General features: G+C 43.5%; 1 protein-coding gene across 1 annotated transcript; it reads left to right on the forward strand.

Annotated features, from left to right (window-relative positions):
* LOC112198687 lies at positions 1-987 on the forward strand. Its single transcript, XM_024339818.1, has one exon. The coding sequence runs from the start codon at positions 1-3 to the stop codon at positions 985-987; it is 987 nt and encodes a 328-aa protein (XP_024195586.1).
* Positions 988-21,498: the final 20,511 nt, after the last annotated feature.

Raw genomic sequence — 21,498 nt, forward strand, 5'->3', positions numbered from 1 at the left:
ATGTCAGCATCCAGTTCTGGTGCTCAAGCTATCTGCCCATGGGCGTTCATGGGATTCCTTGACTCGACTACTCCTCCGTCCACAGCTCCTCCTCCGCCCAAGGCGAAAACTTTCGCATCAATTGTTTCAGATTCAATTGAATCATCGGTGTCTCTTACCCAACTACCTGCACCGATTGTTCGCGGAGATAAAACATACATTAAGATCAATGAGGCTCTTTATCAGGAGCAATTGAAAAGTTTCAAAACCAACCTCCTTGGTCGTCTACTACTCCGTAAAGGCTCTGCACCTTTGAAGACTGCTGATCTCAAGGGTATGCTTAACACTCTGTGGAAGCCCTCAGCTCCATGGCGTCTTGTTCCGCTGGGGAAAGGATACTTCGACATTCACTTTGCAATAGAGGATGATTTGCGAAGAGTTTGGGGAGGGGGTACATGCACCCTTGCTACTGGTATTTTCAGATTGGCTCAATGGAAGCCAGATTTTGTGCCGGGAGACGTTCTTCCACAGACCCATGCTCAACATCTAATGGAGCATGCTCATGGAGTGGGCACTCCATTGCAATTAGACCGGGCTACGAAGGAGCGTGAGTTTGGCTATTATGCCAGAATTTTAGTAGATGTGGATCTTGCCAGGGAATTACCATCTTCGTTGATGATCGAGCGTGAAAATCATTGTTTTCCCATTGAAGTGGTCTATGAAAATTTGTGCACCCATTGTGGTTTGGTTGGCCATACTACTGATCGTTGTAAGCAACTAAACGACAAGGAACAAAGGAACAAGAAACAGCGTGAGAAGCCTTCTCAGCCTTTGACTATTGTAGTGCGTCAAGAGTACAAGGTAAAGCGTAATGTGGTCACTTCTGATATTAGGCATGATATGCATATGGTCTATGCTTCTCCACCAAATATGACTAATGAAATTGTTACAAAGGATCAACATGCTGCTCCAACTCTGACAGTTGATGACGACTCTCCTAAGGTCTAATCTTCTGAAAGGGAATTGGTAGAAATTGCTCAGTTTGCACAAACTGTTATTGAGGAGGCGGCTTTGGATGAAATGGAGACTATTGCCCAGCGAGTAATAGAGGAGCCATTGGAAGCAAATATTGAAGTTGCTAATGCAAGGCAGGATGACTTGAGCTCCTCGGAAATGACTGAATAAGTTCTTGAGGAGCATTTTTCTCTGGAAAATGCAGCAGGTGAGTTGACAAAAGGGAAAACTAGTGGCCATGACTTCACTGAGGAAGACCAATGCACGACTGGTATTGATGGAACCCCTCCTAGGGGGCAATTTGAAATGCAAGCAGTGAATTCTATGATGGGGGGTGATATAGGCCTTAAGAATATGACCCTTGTTCTTTCTAAAGGGCAGAAAAAGAGACTCCGCAAACAGTAAAAAGAGGACAAGCAGCCAGAAGAGGGCACTGTGGATCGTTACCCCTCAAGAAATAGGGGTCCTCCTCATAAGCTTAATTTCTGAAGATTATTTTTTGGAATATTCGGGGATTAGCTAATGCTCCTACAAGAACTGCTCTTCGTAGTTTGATTAGTAAGCACTCCCTTGATTTCCTTTGTTTATCGGAACCAATGACATCTTTGACACATATTCCTGATTCTTTTTGGAGATCTATTGGTATGCAATTGGTCGGTGTCAATGATAGAGGTCAGTTATTTCCTACTATTTGGGTTTTTCATTCAACAAACATATCCTCTCCTACTATGATATCTTCTTCTAGTCAACATATGTTTGTGTAGTTTTCTGTTGGTGGTATTGCTCATGGTCTGATATTTGTCTATGCGGCAACAACTAGTGTGGCACGTCGTCCTTTATGGTCTGCAATTGAGCAAATAAAGACAAGCTTCTCGGGTCCTTTGCTGTTAGTTGGTGATTTCAATGCGATTTTAGGAGCCCATGAAAAGAAGGGTGGTAGACTACCTACTCGTGTTTCTTGTGATGACTTTCAGCATATGGTGAATGTGTGTCATTTGACACAAATTGATCTTAAAGGGTCACTCTTTACATGGACAAATGGTCGAGGAGTTGGCTCACATATTGAAATGTTGTTGGACAGGTGCTTTTGTTCTATTCCATGGTTAGACTATTGGCCGATGACAAGTTGTTCCACTTTGGTTCGGCACTCTTCTGATCATAATCCTCTCTTGATTTCATTCACCAAATACATTGCACAAGGTCCAATTCCATTCCGTTTTCAGAAGCTTTGGTTGGGGCACTCAGATTTTCTTAAAATTGTTCAAGTAGCATGGCAATCCTTTGAGGTATGTGGTTGTCCTATGTTTATTCTACAAAAGAAGCTTAAGCTTTTAAAACCTATTCTGAAGGAGTGGAATGTTAATGTCTTCGGTAATGTTCATACTGCTGTGGATAGTGCACGCGCTGCCCATGAAAAAATTCAACTAGCCATATCTCTTGATGGGTTTACTGAAGTGAGAAGTTCCGCTAGCGGGGTTTCGCTCAGCGGACTTCGATACTTGGAGCCTTTCGCCCAAAAGTTTTGGCCTCTGTCGGACGCTTCGCCTGATGGTGGTGGACACGTGGCAAACCCCTAAAGGGTTAGCGTGCGGAGGTGTGCCTCCTTCATCGAGCCGTCTCCTCGCCATTAATGCCGAGTAATGATGGATCTCGTAACCGGAGAGTAACTGCAGCTGTGGGACACGCGTACGGCTGGCAGTCGATGTCGTTTTTTAAACGGACGGTGTGGGATTGTTTGACGTTGACATAAAAGGGGGGGAAGGTAGCACATTTGGCACTGCTCCAAACTTCGAACTGTGCCCTCGTCGTCTTCAAGTGTTCTGTGTCTGAGATCAGAGAAGAAAAGTGAGGCGATATCGGCGAGTTTTCGTGCGTGGAAGAACCGACGATCTCCGGCTTCGAAGATTAGTGTACACACTGCTGTCAGAGGCTCCACTATCAAGGTTGGTAATCTGACCCTTTTCCTATTTGATTGGGTGTCTGCCTTCTTGAATTTCTGGGTTTTTTTGTGATATGTTCTTTGTCGACGTACTGTGAGGGTGTGAGTGGGTTTGGGGAAAGGTGGTTGTGATTGACAATTGGGGTTGTTAGGGCTTTTCTAGATGGTCGAATCTGGGTTTTAGTCTGTTTGTTCTTGTTTTGGCATTTTCTGGGTTGAGTGTTGTTGATGTTCTTGGGCACTAACTGATATAGGGATAGGTTAGATCATGTGTGAGCTAACTGATTTGGGTTTTAGGGTTTTGGGATGGCCGACGTCATAGAGATCTCGAGCAGTGAGGATTCCGGATCTGAAGTGTCGTTCAGCACGGCGGATAGAAATTTTATTGACTCGTTGCGTCCGTCTGCCCGTGCAGGAACCTCACTGCCAGAACCGCTAGAAGTTGAGCCGCTACAGACCATTCCGTGGGAGGTCGTGCGTCGCATCCGGAGAGTTCTAGGGCGGGGGAGGTTGCCGCTGCACATACTTTGCATGAAGAGCGGCTAGAAAGTAATAGTGCCGCCAGCGGTTCCGCTGGCGGGGGAGGTGGAACGGGGGAGGATACCGAGTCTGCGTGGGTGTTCGAGGACGACACCCCCGTTGACGAGGCGGGAGGTAGGATGACAGCGGTTGCCGTCAACCGGCTGAAGCGGGTGTTCCGGTTGCCCAGCGCGGTGAAGCTGCGTCCTCCGACGGTAGAGGAGAAAGCTTCGATTCTGCCAGTAGGCCATGCCGCGGTGCACGAGGCTATATTCCGCAAGGGAGTGACCCTTCCGCTGGTGCCCAACCTTCAGATTCTGCTGTGCGAGTTCGGCATCGCCTTTGGGCAAGTGTGCCCCAACATATGGCGGTTACTGTTGTCGCTGAACTCGTTGTGGCAGTTGTCTGGTTGTGAAGGACCGACCGTGGCGGAGGTGTTGCATTTCTATGAACTGGTGTACGTGAAGCGCCAGGGTTGTAGAGGGCAAGTAAACCTCAGCCGTCGGTAAGGAGCGCCCAAGCTGATCGAAAACCTGCGGGACTCAATGTCGTACTGGCGGGGCTCTTTTTGCATTGCCACAGCGGGATGGGAGTACCAGGCGGGGGCTAACGAGGGGGAGCCGTCGTTTAGAATTAAGTCAGAATTTCAGCCCATCCGAGGTTGTTTGTTGTTTCCGCCGAACATGACTGGCGTGGTTTCTGTTTTTTGTTTTTTTTTTTTTTGTGTACTATACTGATGATGACCTGTTTGTGCAGCGGGGTTGCGGTACAACTTAACTCGTGAGGAAGAGTGCCGGGTAGCACGCATCAGAGGTTGCTGGCGGAATCGCAACTTGCTGGACTTCCGTCTCCTTAGCGGGTGGGAGTTGTTGGTAGCTCAACAATTGACACGCGCCGTTGGTAAGTAATCTTAGCTGTATCGTACCTTTGGTGAGGTTGTCCCATGCTAACTGGCCTGCCACTAATTTTTGCAGAGACTCCGCCGGGAAACAAGGCTAGCCGTGACGTCTTTGCAAAGGCCATGGACCGCGCCGAAAACGACAACTTTCTTGAAGCCATGTATGCTTCCGGGATGGCGGCGCAAAAGACGGCGGTGGACCCAGAGACACTGGCGCTGAGCCAGTCAGAGGTTCCTGTGGTGCTGCCAATGCCGCACCACTCCCATCTTGGTAGTGATGGGCTGCCTGCCGTTCAGGCGGGGACCGGCGGGGTGAGTGAAACGGCGCCGCGGAAATAGAGAGCGCCGGCCCTGTGGCGCGGCGTGGTGAAGAAAACGGTGCGCCCCACCGAGGGTGTTACCATAGCGGGGTTGGCGCCGCCTGCGGGGGTACGAGGCCTGTTGTTGCTGGGAGCACGCGGGTGCTCCAGCGAAAACGCTGCCAGCCGGACTCCGGTGGGGAAGAGGAGGAAGTGGAGGTAACGGGGGCCCGAGAGCAGCCCAAGAAGTCGAGGCAGGCTCCGCCCGGGGCTGTTGCAGACGTGGCGAAAGAGGTGGGTGCGAGCGGCCTGGACTCATTTGCTGCCTACGCCGAGTTCCTCAACGACGGTGAGCGGGACTTCATGTATCACCTCTGCGAGCGGCTGGGGTTCGGCGGCCTGGAGGGAATTGTTCGGTCGACCGCCGTTAGTGAGTCGCCCTTCAGCACAGCCTTTGGGCACGTCGTCGTTGGGCTTCACGAGATGTTCCAGGCGGCGTCCAAGCAGCCCCTGGTTGAGCGGGAGTTGAGGGAGGAAGTGGGGGCCTCCAGAGGGACTTGGGGAAGACCCAGGAGAAGTTGGCTGACGTCGAGCGACGTTTGACAAAGGCCGACTGCGATGCGGCGGATGCCAGGGGGAAGCTGAACGTTGCCATTGAGCGGCACTTGGATCAGAATGAGCGGTACGCCAAGCTGGAGCAGGATATGTCTCTGGTGCGGGACCGGGTGACCGCGAAGGAGAAGAAAATTGAGATCCTTCAGCGGGAGTCCGTCGCTAAACAAGCGGAGATCAAGCGGCTGGAGGGTGAAGTCGCTCGCTTGGAGGCTGAGGGAAGCCGTACTGCGGCTGCCGCTGTTGAATCGTATAAGCAGTCGGTGGAGCACAAGAAGGCGCTGAACGACGCAGCCAAGGCCGGTGCCCTGGCCAATGTGGAGATGTTGCGGCAGAAGGGCGCCATTGACTGGGCGAAAGCGGCAATGCCGGTGGTGCAGCCAAGCAAGGAAGTGCCGCCGACAACAAGTACCGCTCCCACCGCCGCACTTGGTCCCGGAGTCCGCTCGGGTAGCGGGGAGAGTGGCGAGCCTTCAGAAGGTGACTCCCAGCGGACGCCTACGCAGTCCGAGGCGTCCTGCGCTGGGTTCTTGGCGGCCCACACCCGGGCAGATGGCACAATAGAGACTCCCAGTCCCATAACCCGAGGGTCCGACCAGACGAGCCGCTGCCATCCTCCGCAGGCCGCCGGTGGAACTGCTGAAGGTAGCGGGGCCGACCCGATCAACCCTGCCGACCCCGCTAACCCCTAAATAGGAGTAGGAAAGTTTTTTTTTTTTTTTTTTTTTTTGTGTAGCCGCTGAGGCATAAATGATGTAATTCTGTTTGAGATAAATGAAATTTGTTGGCACCCAAATTCCTAGTGTTTCTTTTTTTGTGATAATGTGTGTGCCGCTAGAGGTCTTGATACTTGCTTTTGGTCATGAGTGAAACATTAAAGGAATTAAAATTGGTCCAAGTGCACAATGTAGCCGACGTAGTCCGCTGACTGGCGTTGCCAGTTGCCCTCAGTGCTAGACTTGGTAACAATGGTTTGAATAATTCCTCGTTTCATTGATAGCTATCTGAACAGCGTTTACAAAAGCGGAGTCGTACCCGTTGGGTAGCTTCCCTTAGCTAAATATTGAACAAAAATTTAGCTAAGTCAAGATGCTCTTGGGTAGCGGTATGACTATTTGTAGTAATACCGAAGGTGTTCGGTATTCCAAGGGTGGGCCGTCGTGACGCCATCCTTGTCCATTAAGTAGAAGGTGCCTGGGCGAACGACCTCTACAATTTTGTATGGGCCTTCCCAAGTTGGGCGGAGTTTCGTTGGCGGGGGTATGACTTCTTTCATTACCCAGTCCCCCAGTTGGAGGTTGCGGGCTTTAACCCTGGTGTTGTAGAAACGTGATACCCGCCGCTTATTCTGGAGATTGCGCAAATGGGCTGCGTCTCATTTTTCCTCTAGTAAATCCCTGTCGAGGTTAACGCCGTCGCCGTTGGTCTCGGGGCAGTAGCCTTCGACCCTGGCGGTTGGTTGGATTACCTCGATAGGCAGGACAGCCTCAGTCCCAAACATCATACAAAAGGGGGTTTCACCTGTGGCGGAGGTTGGGGTTGTTCTGATGGCCCATAGAACCTTCGGGAGCTTCTCCGCCCACAAACCCTTTGCCTCATCGAGCCGCTTCTGCAACAGTTTCTTGATTATCTTGTTTGCCGCCTCGACCTGGCCGTTGGTTTGGGGATGGGTGACCGATGCAAAACGCATCTTGGTGCCCAGATTGGCGGTGAAAGAGATGAGTTCCTTATTGTTGAACTGTGTGCCGTTGTCTGTGATGATTGCGTGCGGGACACCGTAGCGGCAGTAGATGTTCTTCCAGAGGAAGTGGATTACCTTGGCGGTAGTTATTGCCGTCAGTGGCTCTGCCTCTATCCATTTGCTGCTGTAGTCAATGGCGACAATGATGTATTTGAATTGACCTTTGGCGGTTTGGAATTTTCCCATCAAATCCAGGCCCCACGTTGAGTGAATCCAGGGGCTGATGATAACCGACAGAGGTCCCGCTGGAGCGTGTGGAAGATCAGCAAATTGTTGGCATTTGTGACAGGATCTTGATATCCGCCGGGCGTCATCACCAAGCGTAGGCCAAAAGTAGCCTTGTCGCATTGTGCGATTAGCCAAGGATCTGGCGCCTGAGTGATTTCCGCATTCCCCGCCATGTATTGTTGCCAGCACGACCTTTCCCTCTTTTGGGGTTAGACAACGAAGGTTGGGGTGAGTGATTCCCTGGCGGTAAAGTTTGCCGCTCTGCATGTTGTAACGGGTTGCTCTCCGCTGGAGCTATCGCGCCTTGATCTTGTCCTCTGGCAATGTCCCATTGCGCTTGTATTGGATAATCTCGTCCATCCAACTAGGATTGGCCTCAATGCTAAAGATCTCCGCCAGGGTTTTTGGTGATACTTGGCCTATCCAGAGACTCTACCCTTGTGTCTGCAGGGCTCTGGTGTGGTTGGGCGGTTGCCAGTCTTGCCAGTGAATCAGCCCTGGCGTTCTTTTCCCTGGGGATTTGTGTGATGGTGTGGAACTTGAATTTCTTGAGCAGCGTTTTGGTGTACCCTAAGTATGCCGCTAACTGCTGATCCTTGGCCTGAAAGCTGTCGTTGACCTGGTTAACGACCAACTGAGAGTCGCTGAAGATGTTGACACTGTCGGCTCCTGAATCAATGGCGAGGAGTAGGCCGGCAATGAGTGCCTCACATTCCGCCATGTTGTTAGAAGCTTTGAAGTTGAATTTCAACGCATACTCGACGCTAAGCCCCCTGGTCCTGTCAAGATAATTCCGGCGCCGCTGGCCTTGGCGGAAGCAGAACCATCGACGTGTAGGTTCCAGTCTGATTGTTGGGGTGCCGGCTCCACGGCCGTAACAATTTCCGTCCCGAGCGGCATATCGATCTTGGTTGCTCGGTGAGCTCAGCAATGAAGTCTGCCACCGCTTGGCCCTTCATGGCGTTTGTGGTTTGTAATCAATGTCAAACTCGCTTAGCTCAATGGCCCACTTGCTGAGGTGCCCCGAATGTTCAGGGTTCTGCATAACTTGTCTCAGCAGTTGATTGGTTAGCACATGTATTGTATGGGCTTGGAAGTACTGGCGGAGGCATTTGGCGGCAACGATGAGTGCGAGAGCAAGCTGCTCCAATGGAGGATACAATGCTTCTGCTCCATTCATGCCCCTTCCGGCATAGAAAACTGGGAGCTCGTCCTGGCCTTCCCGCCGGACGATGGCGCAGCTAACCGCTGACTGAGATACCGCTAGGTAGATGTACAATGTTTCCCCTTGGACAGGAATGGAGAGGAGCGGAATTGCAGCCAGGTATTCCTTCAGGCCTTGGAACGCAGCCTGGCACTCTGGGTTCCAGTCGATAACCTTCTTGTGGGTTGTTTTGAGGACTTTGAAAAATGGGGCACACCTGTCGGTCAGTCTGGAGATGAATCGAGACAGGGCGGTTAGCTTGCCTTGGAGGCACTGGACGTGCACCTTCCATTCTGGGAAAAGTGTCCACGTGTCTATGTATATAAGAGGACGCGCCGGGGGGGGGGGGGGGGAGTACTTTAGGATTAATATCCCCTACCCAGCTCCAATACCTATAATAAATAAGAAATAATCCAAAACAAAGAACTGTTAAACCTATGCCACTCATGAGAATATCCTGAGACAGTGAGAATAGTCTGATACACTCACCAATGTCATAACTGATGTAGCTCTTATAGAAGCAGCTATCCTGCATTTGCTAGCTCTTTGAGACCTGGAGCCAACACGGTACCGACAACAATATCCCCAACTTCCTTGGGATTCAGATTGGTTTTCTCAATCACTGCTTGCAGCAAAGCAATCACCATAACATACAAATGTCATTTTAATTAATTGAGACAAAAATAAGATAAGCTGCAAGAAGTGAATTATGTATAGCATTGCAACTCAAGCATAATATTTACGCATTAAGGTCTTTTGAGATAAAGGCATGAATCAAGGATGAGGATGTTATACATGTATGACACAGCAAAATGAGTTCATGTGTATGTTGCAGCTCAATTAAAAGTCAGCTAGCATAAGAGGAATCTACATGGTTTTGATACCTTTTCTCAATGACACATGCTCACTTGTGAATAAACTAATCATGATGCCAGTACAGAGAAATGGCAAAAAATGCCATGCTCTTGATATATGGGCATTATTTGCTTGGTTGATCAAGAATGTCGTGCATTTATAGGCATGGTTAAATAACATAAGTAGACATTAACACGTATACAGTTTTCAGTCAATGGATAAGAGAGACTTATCTGTTTGAAGCATCTCCCAATTAATGAACAATAAAGAACTTTGGGGTGCCCAGAGAAGTTCTCGATCAACTCGATCCCGGTTGAGCTTTCAAAAGAAAAAAAAATGGTAAGGAATCATATAAATATCACATTTGAGCTTCCAAAGCAAATGCAAACACACACAGAATCATTTGCCTATGCATAAACACACACACACTTTTCTCAAATACCAAACAGAACTGCAAGCAACAAAATCAAAATCAAAACCCAAACCCAAAATACTTCTTCTTTTTCTATGGCCAAAACCGCCTCCACGGCCACCGTGACAAGTCCTTCCTCCTCTGTCAATAGAATGGATGAGGGTGACATGCTTTCTCTGTCTGCCCAGAGAAAGCATGGTAACTCTTATCCATTCTATTGACAGTGGTTCTATATCTTAGACCTCAATTTGCAAAATTCAACAAAATATTCAAAACTTAAGCCACACTATATGAACATGTGCTAATTATTCTCATCTGCAGAATGAAAAACACATAATCTACCTGAATGAATGGGAAAAAGGGAAGAAAAGCCATGCCTCTCAAGGCTATCCACAAGCCGCTGAGGCAAGCCTAATTTCGAAAAAGCCAGCTCGTCTTCATTAGCCAGCTCAACCACCTCACTCTCCGACTCATATTCCGAATCCGAGTCCAACTCCTCCTTCAAAAATTCCCCTAGTCCCTTGAAGGCCCCTTCACTGAGCACAGAATTGGGCGTCCAATTCCCAACAAAAGTCGAGAAAGACACTAAATCTCAAGTCGAGACAACCCCCAACCCCTAATATAAGCAGATGTAGAGAGGATGAGACAACCCCCAACCCCCAACCCCCAATTTCTGAGAAACCCAATGACAAACCCAGAACCCTTTGTACTAGAACCCAGAACCTTTCAATTTCTGTAAATAAACCTTTGATGGCCGCTTTAGGGTTTGTTAGAGAGGACTGAAACGAACTCTTACCTGGCAGATTTCGCACTTAGGCATGTGGGAAGCGAAAAGAGAGACCCTCAATCTATTGTACTCACAAACCAATCCAATATAGGGTTTGACTAAAACGAAGCCAAAACAAAACCCACCTTCGCCAGAGCAATATTCTTCCCATTCCCACTATAATTTCTAGGGTTTCAAGAAATACACTGCAAATGTGTTTGATTTCTATGCTGAAGAGAAATGAAACGGTGTAAGTGGTTAGCTAGGTTTTGATTTTGAGTATATGGGTTGCTGGTTGGAGTGGTTAGCTAGGTTTTGATTTCGAGTATATGGGTTGCTGGTTAGAGAGAGCAATTGGGGCTGTTTTGGAAGAGTAAGAGTGGTCGTCGGGTTTGGTGGGAGTAAATGGGGATAAAGGTTTCAATTAAGTTGTTTGGTGGGAAACTTTAATTTGTCTCAAGTTTCTCCAACAACAGATAAATAAAGCACTGTTGTGTGAGTACATGATAATAAAGCAGGATGGGAGGGAAAATTTGCCGCCTGTGTCTAATAGATTTCATCAAATTGAAACTTTGCCGCGTTGTGCAATTTGCTTCCATGGTCAGACAACAGAACCATAATAACCTGTTGTACAAATATGTGCATCTTACACTAGGTGTACCAAGTAGGATTTATCAAAGTTCATACAACACTTCGTTATACAACAGATAACAAAAAACTGTTGTGTGATAGTTCAAATTTCATTTTGGTGAGCTCATTCTGGGAGGGAATTATGTGTTCATTTCCCTCCATTCTAGGCCTCACATTTACACAACAGAAAATCCTTAACTCAGTTGTGCAATGTCTTCCTAAAAAAAAAGTTTTCAATTTCCTTGCATTCACACAACAGAAACAGATTTGTACCGTTGTATTATAGAGTTTGTGTTAACACATAATAGCAGATTTTGGTTCTGTTGTGTGATGAGTGTTGTGTGTTTCAATTTTTGTAGTAGTGTTAACAGACTGACAGCAAAGGTAGTGACGGTGAATCCACAGAAATCTGATATTGAAAATCTGCCAAGTTAGTCCAATCTTAAGAAACTGAAATTGATAGGAAAAGTGTGAAAGATTAATGTACTGGAGAAGTAAGTCCAATCTTAAGAAACTGAAATTGATATTGAGATTTTTAAATGTTTCTTTTGAACTCCTTTGATTGTTATCAAGTTTCTGTCTTGAAATCTCAAAGAGTGCATTTGAATCAATGGAAGAGTAATAATGGGTTTCTTTGCTTGAACTTGGTTTGGTGAATCGGGAATCTTGTGGGTAGTGCTTTTAGGTTTACTATGCTAGCTGCATTTGGTGATTATACTTTTTTGGGTCTGATAGTAGAAAAGTAATTATGGTCCGGGAGTGGTGCTCTTTGGTTATCGTTGTACTTGTTTAGTAAGACTCTATGTTATCAAGTTTTGTTTTTCTAGTGTTAGCTAAATCATCTTCCATTATGTTATGCTTTTCTGGTTTCCATTAAGAATACCAAACCTGGCCTTTTATACCAAAATGCATCCTCACTTCATTTTGTGTATGTCCAGACTTCAAAAAAAGGTGGCAAGAAAGGAAAAAAACAAAAAAAGAGTATAGAGGGAGCTGTTATTGCTATTAATAGGGAAGAAAGGAAGCCAGGAATAAGAATTTCGGATGGAGTTTCTAATAATTCACACAGGGAATCACATACTCCAACACTTAATAGTCCAATTAGGTGTGAAAATGAGACAACCTCAGATTATTCAAAGAGACCTCCAAGGGGAAAAGCAAAAGGGGGTAAAGATTTTAAGAACAAAGGTAGGGTTGAAGTTCAGTTCAATGTCAGAGGTCAACCTTATGGAGAATATGCAGTAGGGTTCTCCTCCTTCCTTGGAGTCACAGTAAGAGAGTTCGTACCATTGACAACTGAGTGGAAAAACCTCACTAATCTGTACAAAAGACAAATTTGGGAACATATCACGGTAAACTACTTTCTTATAATTTGGACTTGTTTATCTTAATTGATCTTTCTCTTCGCTAGTCCTATTAGTAATGGAGCATTGGGAACTCTAATATATTGTTCAATTGTATTTTGTAGCAAAAATATGTTGTTCCAGAAATTTGCAAAAGGAATGTGTTCCTTAAAATGATGAAGCTGTGGCGAGATTACAGATCATTGACAAGGAAAGAAGTGATGCAGCAAGCTGAATCGGTAGGTTTACCACGTGCTGCGCTGCCCTCCTCAAACCTGATAATATAGATTCAATGGAAGTGTGGCTGGATTTTGTAAAATCCAGAACTACAAAAGCATTTAGGGTAAGTTAATTTTCTGCAAAACACGTTATATTTGCTTTATGTGAAAACATTAATATTATCACCTTGGTTTTTGATAGGAAAAGTGTGAAAGATTCAGGTTGACGCGACAAGGCAGAACCTTATTGTAAGACCCCGGAAATTCGTTATTAATTTCTAATGATTTCCGGGAATTAATAAAATGTTCGTTGAGCTATTTCGTGGTTCGAGGGTGGAGTGGATAGTATTTCGAACAATTATTCTTTGGAATGCTTCGATTCAAGGGTTGAATTTTTATACGTTAGGATTCTGTGAAAACTTCCTTCACGGAAGTTATAGAGCGCGTCGATACGACTTCATGGACATACGGAACGCGAAAATCGGAGTTCGTATGAAGAAGTTATGGCCGTCGGAAAAAGTTTCCATTTTGGTATATATGGGATTTTTCCGGAAATTATTTCAGAAATTCCAACTTTCCATTTTGGGAAACTTGGACTCTTTCTCTCCTCCTGACGCAGGAAATCATCTCTCACCTTCGACCGGCGATATCTCCGCCGTTCTACCACTTTTGGACGAGCTACCACCGGCGCTGGAGTCGCCTCTTCCTCCTCTACCTCCTTGTGGTATCATCTCATCCCCTCTCGGCGTCTACGCGGCGGTGCACGGCGAACTCGATCCAAGAACCCGATTTGAGTCAAGACTGATATCTCGAGTTTCCGACCAACAATCTTCGAGATTCTTGGCTCTCTGAACTCGCCTCAACCTCATGAGCATGCTCCAAGAAGGATCACACCTAGAGTGATCGGTTTCATGCTCGCCGGAGCTTCACTGGTTTCTGGAAATTTTCCGGCCACCTTGACTGGTTCTAGGTAATTTCGATCCCTTCCCGTCATTTCCAGCTTACATGCTAGTTAAGAAAGTTGTTCAACTCGATGAAACGAAGAGGAGCAGCCTGGCCCCGACGCCATTGGCGGTGGTTGGCAGCTTCTCTGCCTCTAACTCCGGCGGCCTTTTCCGGCCACCTCTAGGGCAGTTTCTGCCCATTTTTATGTTCTACATGTTGATACGATCATGTCAATGTACTATGCATATTTTTTGGAGATTGTTTGATTTAGTTATGAATTTTACGATTTCGATCGTTCGGTTTGTGATCAGTGAGGATCGGGCCATCCGATTGACTTGTAGTTTTGATATAATGATCGTAGGACTATCCCGATGACTTTGTGCGGTCATGGGTGAAGATCCAACCGCTGGATCTTTGTATAAGTGTGTTTTATGAATTATGCGCTAAGTTGAATATCGTATTTAGTTAGGTGATTGATGGTTTGAGTTGGCGGACGATTATGAATCGTATTTTGAGCTGTTAAGAAGACGCAGCGGGAATTTGGAGGTGAGTAAATCTCAAGTTATTTAATTTTCGGAATTGACTAATAATTGTAAATTGTTTTTGAAAATAAAGTTTTGTTTGAAATAATATGAACTCGATCGACTACGGTTCATAGGGCTACGGCTCACAGGTAAAAAAAATGAATTTAAGTATAAAATGAATTTCTTGGTTTTAATATGTATGAGCTATAGTTGGTATTAGCGGTCATTCCTGTGTGAATGACTACGTATATATATATATATATATATATATATTTACGTGAAATATATATATCTGGATGGTGTGGCGTTGTGATATGTATATTTTTGATGATTATACTGTTGAAAGGGCGAATTGAAACTGTGATGTGACATTGTGAGTTGTGTGGGATTTCCTTAAAAGGTTTTGTTCTAAGGGCCAAGTGGTCCGAAGTCTGACGGTTACAGTGGTAACCTGTTAGGGGGGTTTTGTTCTGAGGGCCAGGTGGTCCGAAGTCCGATGGTTACAGTGGTAACCTGTTGTTAAGTTATCCGATCCTTGTACCTTGGTCAAGGGGGCAGGTTACGATACAGTTATGGTGTAAGTCATCGGATGCTTGCACCTTGGTCAAGGGGGCAGGTTACGATTCAGTTATCGGATGCTTGCATCTTGGTCAAGGGGGCAAGTTACGATACAGTTAGAGCTCTAGTCTGTCGTAGTTTAGGGAAGGTTTATGGGATTCTTTCTTTAGTGTTTACGTGAGATTTGAGATTTCTTTGAATTTTATTGTTGATTTAATTGTAATCTCCTGAACTAAAATACATGCAGGGATTACTATGATTTGGATTGAGTGCTTTTGGGTAATCTCCTGAACTAAACTATACGCAGGGGTTACTACGATTTTTGGTTTGTATACTTTTGGTGATCTCCTGAACTAAATTTCTATGCAGAGATTACTAATTGATACCAAGTGTGATTGTATGCTTGGTTGTGTTTTGTGGAGTTAAATGTTGTTGCTTTAATTTATCTCACGAATTGAGAAATTATAAGCATGCGTGACGTGAGTCATTTTAATTGGGTTTACTCATACGAGCTTCACAAGCTTACCGAGATGCTATTTCAACCCAGTGCACTATTCCATGGTGTAGGGTTTATTGTGCAGATAAGAGTAACAGTCGTTTAACCTGAGGTATACGTTCGGTAGCGTGGACGTCGAAGGGTACTCTTAATTTTAAGTCTTCCGCTGTGTAGTGAGTTTTGGTGGGTGTGTTTACTTATTGAATTGTTATTCAGTTTAATTTGTAAACTATCTGTAATGTAATATGTGACTCTAAAGAACAAGTCGGTATTGACATTGTGAGCTCTGTTTGTTTAGTTGCTTAATTTAAATGAAAAATTTTCTAAGTGTCTTCTTGTGTTTGTTGAGTTTTCGCGTTTCGGATTTGAATTCCTTTATTCAAAATTCGGGACGTGACACTTATTGCATAGAACAAGTAGAAAGAGTTTTGCATGTCTTGAAGAAGAGCTGGTACCAAACAATTTAATCATTACACTTGATGTCTTAATATTACAAGAAAGCTGATATATGTACTTGTCTTTCTCTAGAAGCAACAAAGTGAGACACCGGATGAAATATCAAGGTCCAATATTTGGCTTCGTGCCTATGAAGTGAAGAAAAAAGCAGGTGAAGAAGTTGAGGATCCGGAAATAGTGGTAACAACTAAATCTTGTATAATTTCTTGTTCATGTCATTCATCTTATAATGCAGGTTTCAAATTTCTATGCTTTACTTTCATACTAAACTTCTGTTAGAATTGAACATTATTTTCAATTTAGTCAACTCATACTTACAATAACTTTCATCAATAGCATTGATGGATTCAATTATGTATTTTCCAGAAACTAGTATGAAAGTACAAGGAAGAAGAAGAAGCAACACAACCATGTTCAATAAAAGCTGATGCTGTTGCAAAGGCACTTGGTCCTGACCCGCGAGGACGAGTTAGAGGGCTTGGGTTTGGTGTACTCCCTTCAAAAGTGGATGGTCAGACACACGTTGCTAATAAGGTCACTATTCTAGAGAACGCTCTTGTCACGCCCCGAATTTTGAATAATTAAATTCAAATCTGAAACGCGATAACTTAACAAGCACAAGAAAAACACATAGAAATTTTTTCATTAAAACTAAGCAACAAACAAACTGAACTCACAATGTCAACACCGACTCGTTCTCTAGAGTCAAATATCACATCACCAAGTGTTTACAAATTAAACCGAATAATAATTCAATAAGTAAACGCACCCTCTACACTCACAACACAGCGGAAGACTAGAACTAAGATACCATACTACGTCCAAGCTATGACAGCAACAAAACCTCAGCTTCGATGATGATTACACTGACCTGCACAATAAACCCTACACCATAGAATAGTGCACCGGGTTGAATAAAACAAACCCGGTAAGCTTTTCAGCCCGTATGAGTAAACTCAATTAAAGTGACTCATGTCACGCATACTTATAATTTCTCAATTCGTGAGATGAATTAAAGCAACAATATTTAATTTCACAAAACACAACCAAACATCAAATTCATATCATCTGAACGACAAATCACACTCACTTCCCCTCAACATAAAGCATTTGTCAAAACAATGACCTCACAACTCACTACAAGTCTCAAACCACTACCGCACTTACAATTGAAATGAGTAAAATCAGTAATCCCTACATAGAAACTTAGTTCAGGAGATCACATTAAAAACAAACAATAGAAATCATATAAATCCCTGCATAGAGTTTAGTTCAGGAATTTACATTAAAACAAACAATACAAAAAGCGGTAATCCCTACATATAACTTAGTTCTGGAGATTACATTAAAACAAACAATACAAAAAGCGGTAATCCCTGCATATAACTTAGTTTAGGAGATTTCTTTAAAACAAACAATTCAAAAGACAGTAATCCCTGCATATAACTTAGTTCAGGAGATTACATTAAAACAAACAATTCAAAAGATAGTAATCCCTGCATATAACTTAGTTCAGGATATTAAATAAAATTCAACAATTAGAAGGAAAAGGAAAATAAATGAAGAAGTCAAACAACTCACACTAAAGTCAATGATCACCCATCAACTCCAAACTAAAGTCGATAGTCGATGTTCACCCATCGACTTTGACTAAAGTAGATGATCACCCATAAACTCCAAATACTCTTTTAATACAATTCCATCAATCACTCACATGATGAATTGTATACCGCTACACTCATACAATTACACCAATCACTCACATGATGAATTGTATGCCGCTACACACATACAATTACATCAATCACTCACATGATGAATTGTATGCCGCTACACTCATACAATTACATCAATCACTCACATGATGAATTGTAATCCCTAAAAGAGTAATGCTCGCAATAATAATTCAATCAAATCACCATCATTACTTCACCAATGTCACACCATCCAATATATATATTCCACGTAAATATATATACACGTAATCATTCACGCAGAAATGACCACTAATACCAACTATAGTTTTATAAATTATTCCTCTCGAAAATCATTCTATATCAAAACATTGTTTTAACTTACCCATGAACCATTGTCGATCAAGTTCATATATTTTAAAACAAATAATTTGTTTCGAAAATGATTTAACAATTAAACAAGTAATTCCGAGTAATAAATAAATCCGTTCGTAAATGAACCACGTGAGATTTACTCATCTCTAAATCCCGCTGCGTCTTCACACAAACCAAGACAAGCACAAAATCATCCATACTCCGCTCACACAATTTTGTCAATCACCTAATCACATCAAGGTCACACTCAATACAACATAAAGCACACAATTCACAAAACACAATTATACGATGATCCTACGGTCGGATCCTCATCCGAGACCATCCAACGTCTTCGGAACACTTCTACGATCAACAAATCAAAACTATAAGTCGATCGAACGACCGGATCCTCACGGATCGAAAACCGAAACGAATCGAAAACCCTAACATGCATCAACTTTCTCCAATTTAACCTTATAATATATCAAAACGACCGTATCGATGTGTAGATGGATAAACTGAAACCAAAACACATTTTGGATGACCGATGCGCCACCACAAGCGACGGGTCAGTAGGCGGTCAACGGCGGCGGTCAACGCCAGGTCAACCACCTCCAATGGCAAAGTGACCAACTACAAACTTGTTCAAAATGAAGAGATGAGCCACCTTCATACCTGGAGTTAAGTGAGATTCAGTCTAGATCGTCCTAGATCAAGTTTGGAAGTTGGATCAATCTCGGTCGTCTGATCACGTTTCCAGATTCAACCAGAGCTGTCGAAAGCTTCACACCTTGATCTTTTGCTCCACACACCAAATCGTGATGCAAGTCCTATATGGGGATGATCAGCAGGAAGAGGCAATCCCAGAACCGTGAAGAAATAGGTCGGGAAGTCGCCGGAGATCGGAAAACCGGTCGGATCCCGAAAGCAGAAACTTTGCATGTTCCGATCTGCTGTTTCCGGCGAACCACGGCGCAAACCACCACCACAAGGCGGCTCACGATGCTAGTCTGAATGTTCCTTGCCTTGTCCCATCGTCGGAGATGGCTGGAGGAGAGAGAACAGAGAGAATTCTGGGGGAGAAAATGAGATTTTCGGAACTTTTGGGATTTATGAAAAAATCCAGAATTTTCTTATATTTATAGAATTTTCCCCAAATTTCAATCGCTCATAACTTCCTCATACGAACTCCGATTTTCGCGTTCCACATGTCCACGAACTTGTATCGACGCGCTCTACAACTTTCGTGAAGGAAGTTCTCACATAATCTAAACGTATAAAAAGTCAAACTTCGTAACCCCCTAAAACGTGCACTTCGAATAATTATTCATCCGAAAATAATTCCACTCCACCCTCGAACCACGAAATCGTACAAACGAACACTTTATTAATCCCAAGAAACATTTAGGAATTAATAACAAATTTTCGAGGTCTTACAGCTCTTGCTGCTCAAACACAACAGGTGGACCGATTGACAGAGTTAGTGCAAGGTCTCGTTGCTCGGCTAGACAAAGGAGAGAACGTCAATGTAAGTCTTCAACATTAAGTTACTGTTTTCAGTTTTCAGTTTTGTTCATGCTATTTATCTCATTTAATTGGTCAAATAATTATTGTTTTGTTTGCTGTTATTTAAGGAAAACACAAGTCTGCAACATTCTGTTAATTGGGTTGCACAGAGAAAACGAAAAGAGAATCTGAACTGTTCTAGTGATATAGCACAAAGCAAGCAGAAAGATGCAAGTGTTATAAGTTCTAACAGGGAGAGGGGCAGTAGGGAGCAAATCAAAGAAAATACCTACGGAAAGGAGCCACATTTGGGAAATGGTAGACCAAAAAAGAGCCAAAAGACAGATGCAGCGGAAAAAGTGTACTTGCTAAGTTGGTTTGCTAAAGAAGAAGAAGTCGTTGCTAGTGGTGGCATTTTGTCAAAAGATCCAGAAGCTTTGGTGCATCATGTGCCTCTAGGCCATGATTGTTGGAAAATTTCAGTGCACGAAGTTTTTCATGATATAGCTTTGTATTAACCGACAAGTGAGTTCAATAAGCTTGATGCATCTAGAGGAAGTGTAATTGCATGGCCTGTCAAATATATCAAGGTGAATTCGGCTGTCAATTGAGGTACATTAATACTCTCTAGTAATAATCCCGACTGTGCTCAATCTTCATTTTTTTTCTTTTGGTTTTGTGTTCTATTTTCTTGCTGGGAAATGAAAAGAAAATATGAGGAGTTGATTGGCAATAAGAACAGGGGTTTATTTTTGATTGAAAATTGTTGTTTATTTCCGCCTGAAAATGATGTAGGACAAGATTTCAGCCAATTTCAACAAAGAATCTCGAAAAGAAAGAAGCGTCTCTACATTAAGAAGAATGATTTGAATATTGGAAATTGGTATTCAAATAGGCTTCTTAATGATGGAATTAATCATAAATTACTCTTTTGGATATATCGGGATTCTCGAGCGAAATCTTGGTTGGGATTCCAAATATATGTTTGCGTAATATTTTTTAATATCTAGGATTTTATTTCCGATTTTTATTTAATTAGGTTTCCTAGTTTTAATATATAATAAATTGTTCTTTTTGTTTTCTAGTTGTATTAGGTTTATTCTATGTGCCCTATATAAGACACCTCTTCGATTGTAATTTGGATTTAAGTGATCAATAAAAAACCAAATCTTAGAGAAGTTTCTCTATTTTTCTTACGGCTGTGCCCGTAATTGCTAGTGGATTCTAGCTCATCTTATATGGCTTTCGACGCTTGACGGAGCCTCTTACTATCGTGTTCACGCTTCCCGCATCATTTGGTATCAGAGCGGGTATCGCCCGCTCCTTAGCAGACGACGATCCAAGGGAGAAGTTCACTACCACCAACCTCAACGACGCTGGTCATAGAGTATCTATCAAAGAAACTTTTGTTGAAGAGGAACATGCCAAGGGATTCGCCCTAGGACAACCTCATCAATCCTGGAAAAAAAAAAAAGAGAGAGAGAGAGAGAAAAAAAGAAGAAACATGGAACGTTGGATATTCACAACGCCGGATTACGACGACTTCCGAACTACATGTATCACCAAAGACAAGGTATGCTCTGTAATAATTGACAGTGGTCTACGAGAGAACTTTGTAGCAAACAAAGTTGTGGATTATTTTCAATTACCGACAGTGAAGCTGAGTGATCCATACTGGATTCCATTTGGAGAGGATGAATATGCACAAGTAACAGAGGTTTGTAAAGTTCCTGTCTCTATGGGAAAATTTTATAAAGAAGAGGTTACTTGTCATGTGATTGACATGGACGACACTAATGTGCTTTTTGGAAGACCATGGCATGAAAGCGTCAAAGGCGGTTATTGCAAAGACAACACATATTTATTTAGGTGGGAGTCGCACAAAATTAAAATAAAATCCTAGATATTAAAAAATATTACGCAAACATATATTTGGAATCCCAACCAAGATTTCGCTCGAGAATCCCGATATATCCAAAAGAGTAATTTATGATTAATTCTATCATTAAGAAGCCTATTTGAATACCAATTTCCAATATTCAAATCATTCTTCTTAATGTAGAGACGCTTCTTTCTTTTCGAGATTCTTTGTTGAAATTGGCTGAAATCTTGTCCTACATAAGTAAATATAGTATGAGATGTTGTTATTCTCTGTTTGAATGAATCTGATAGCCTTTAGTAAATGTCGAACTTAATGACCCAAAAATTTCCAGTAGTTTAGCATCACTAGCATGGCTTTAGATGGTCTTACAAAATAGCTAGTGTAGTAGATTAGGTTCAAGGGTTCATTTGTCATACTAGAAGG

Source organism: Rosa chinensis, chromosome 4 (genome assembly GCF_002994745.2).
Source record: "Rosa chinensis cultivar Old Blush chromosome 4, RchiOBHm-V2, whole genome shotgun sequence".
NCBI lineage: Eukaryota > Viridiplantae > Streptophyta > Magnoliopsida > Rosales > Rosaceae > Rosa > Rosa chinensis.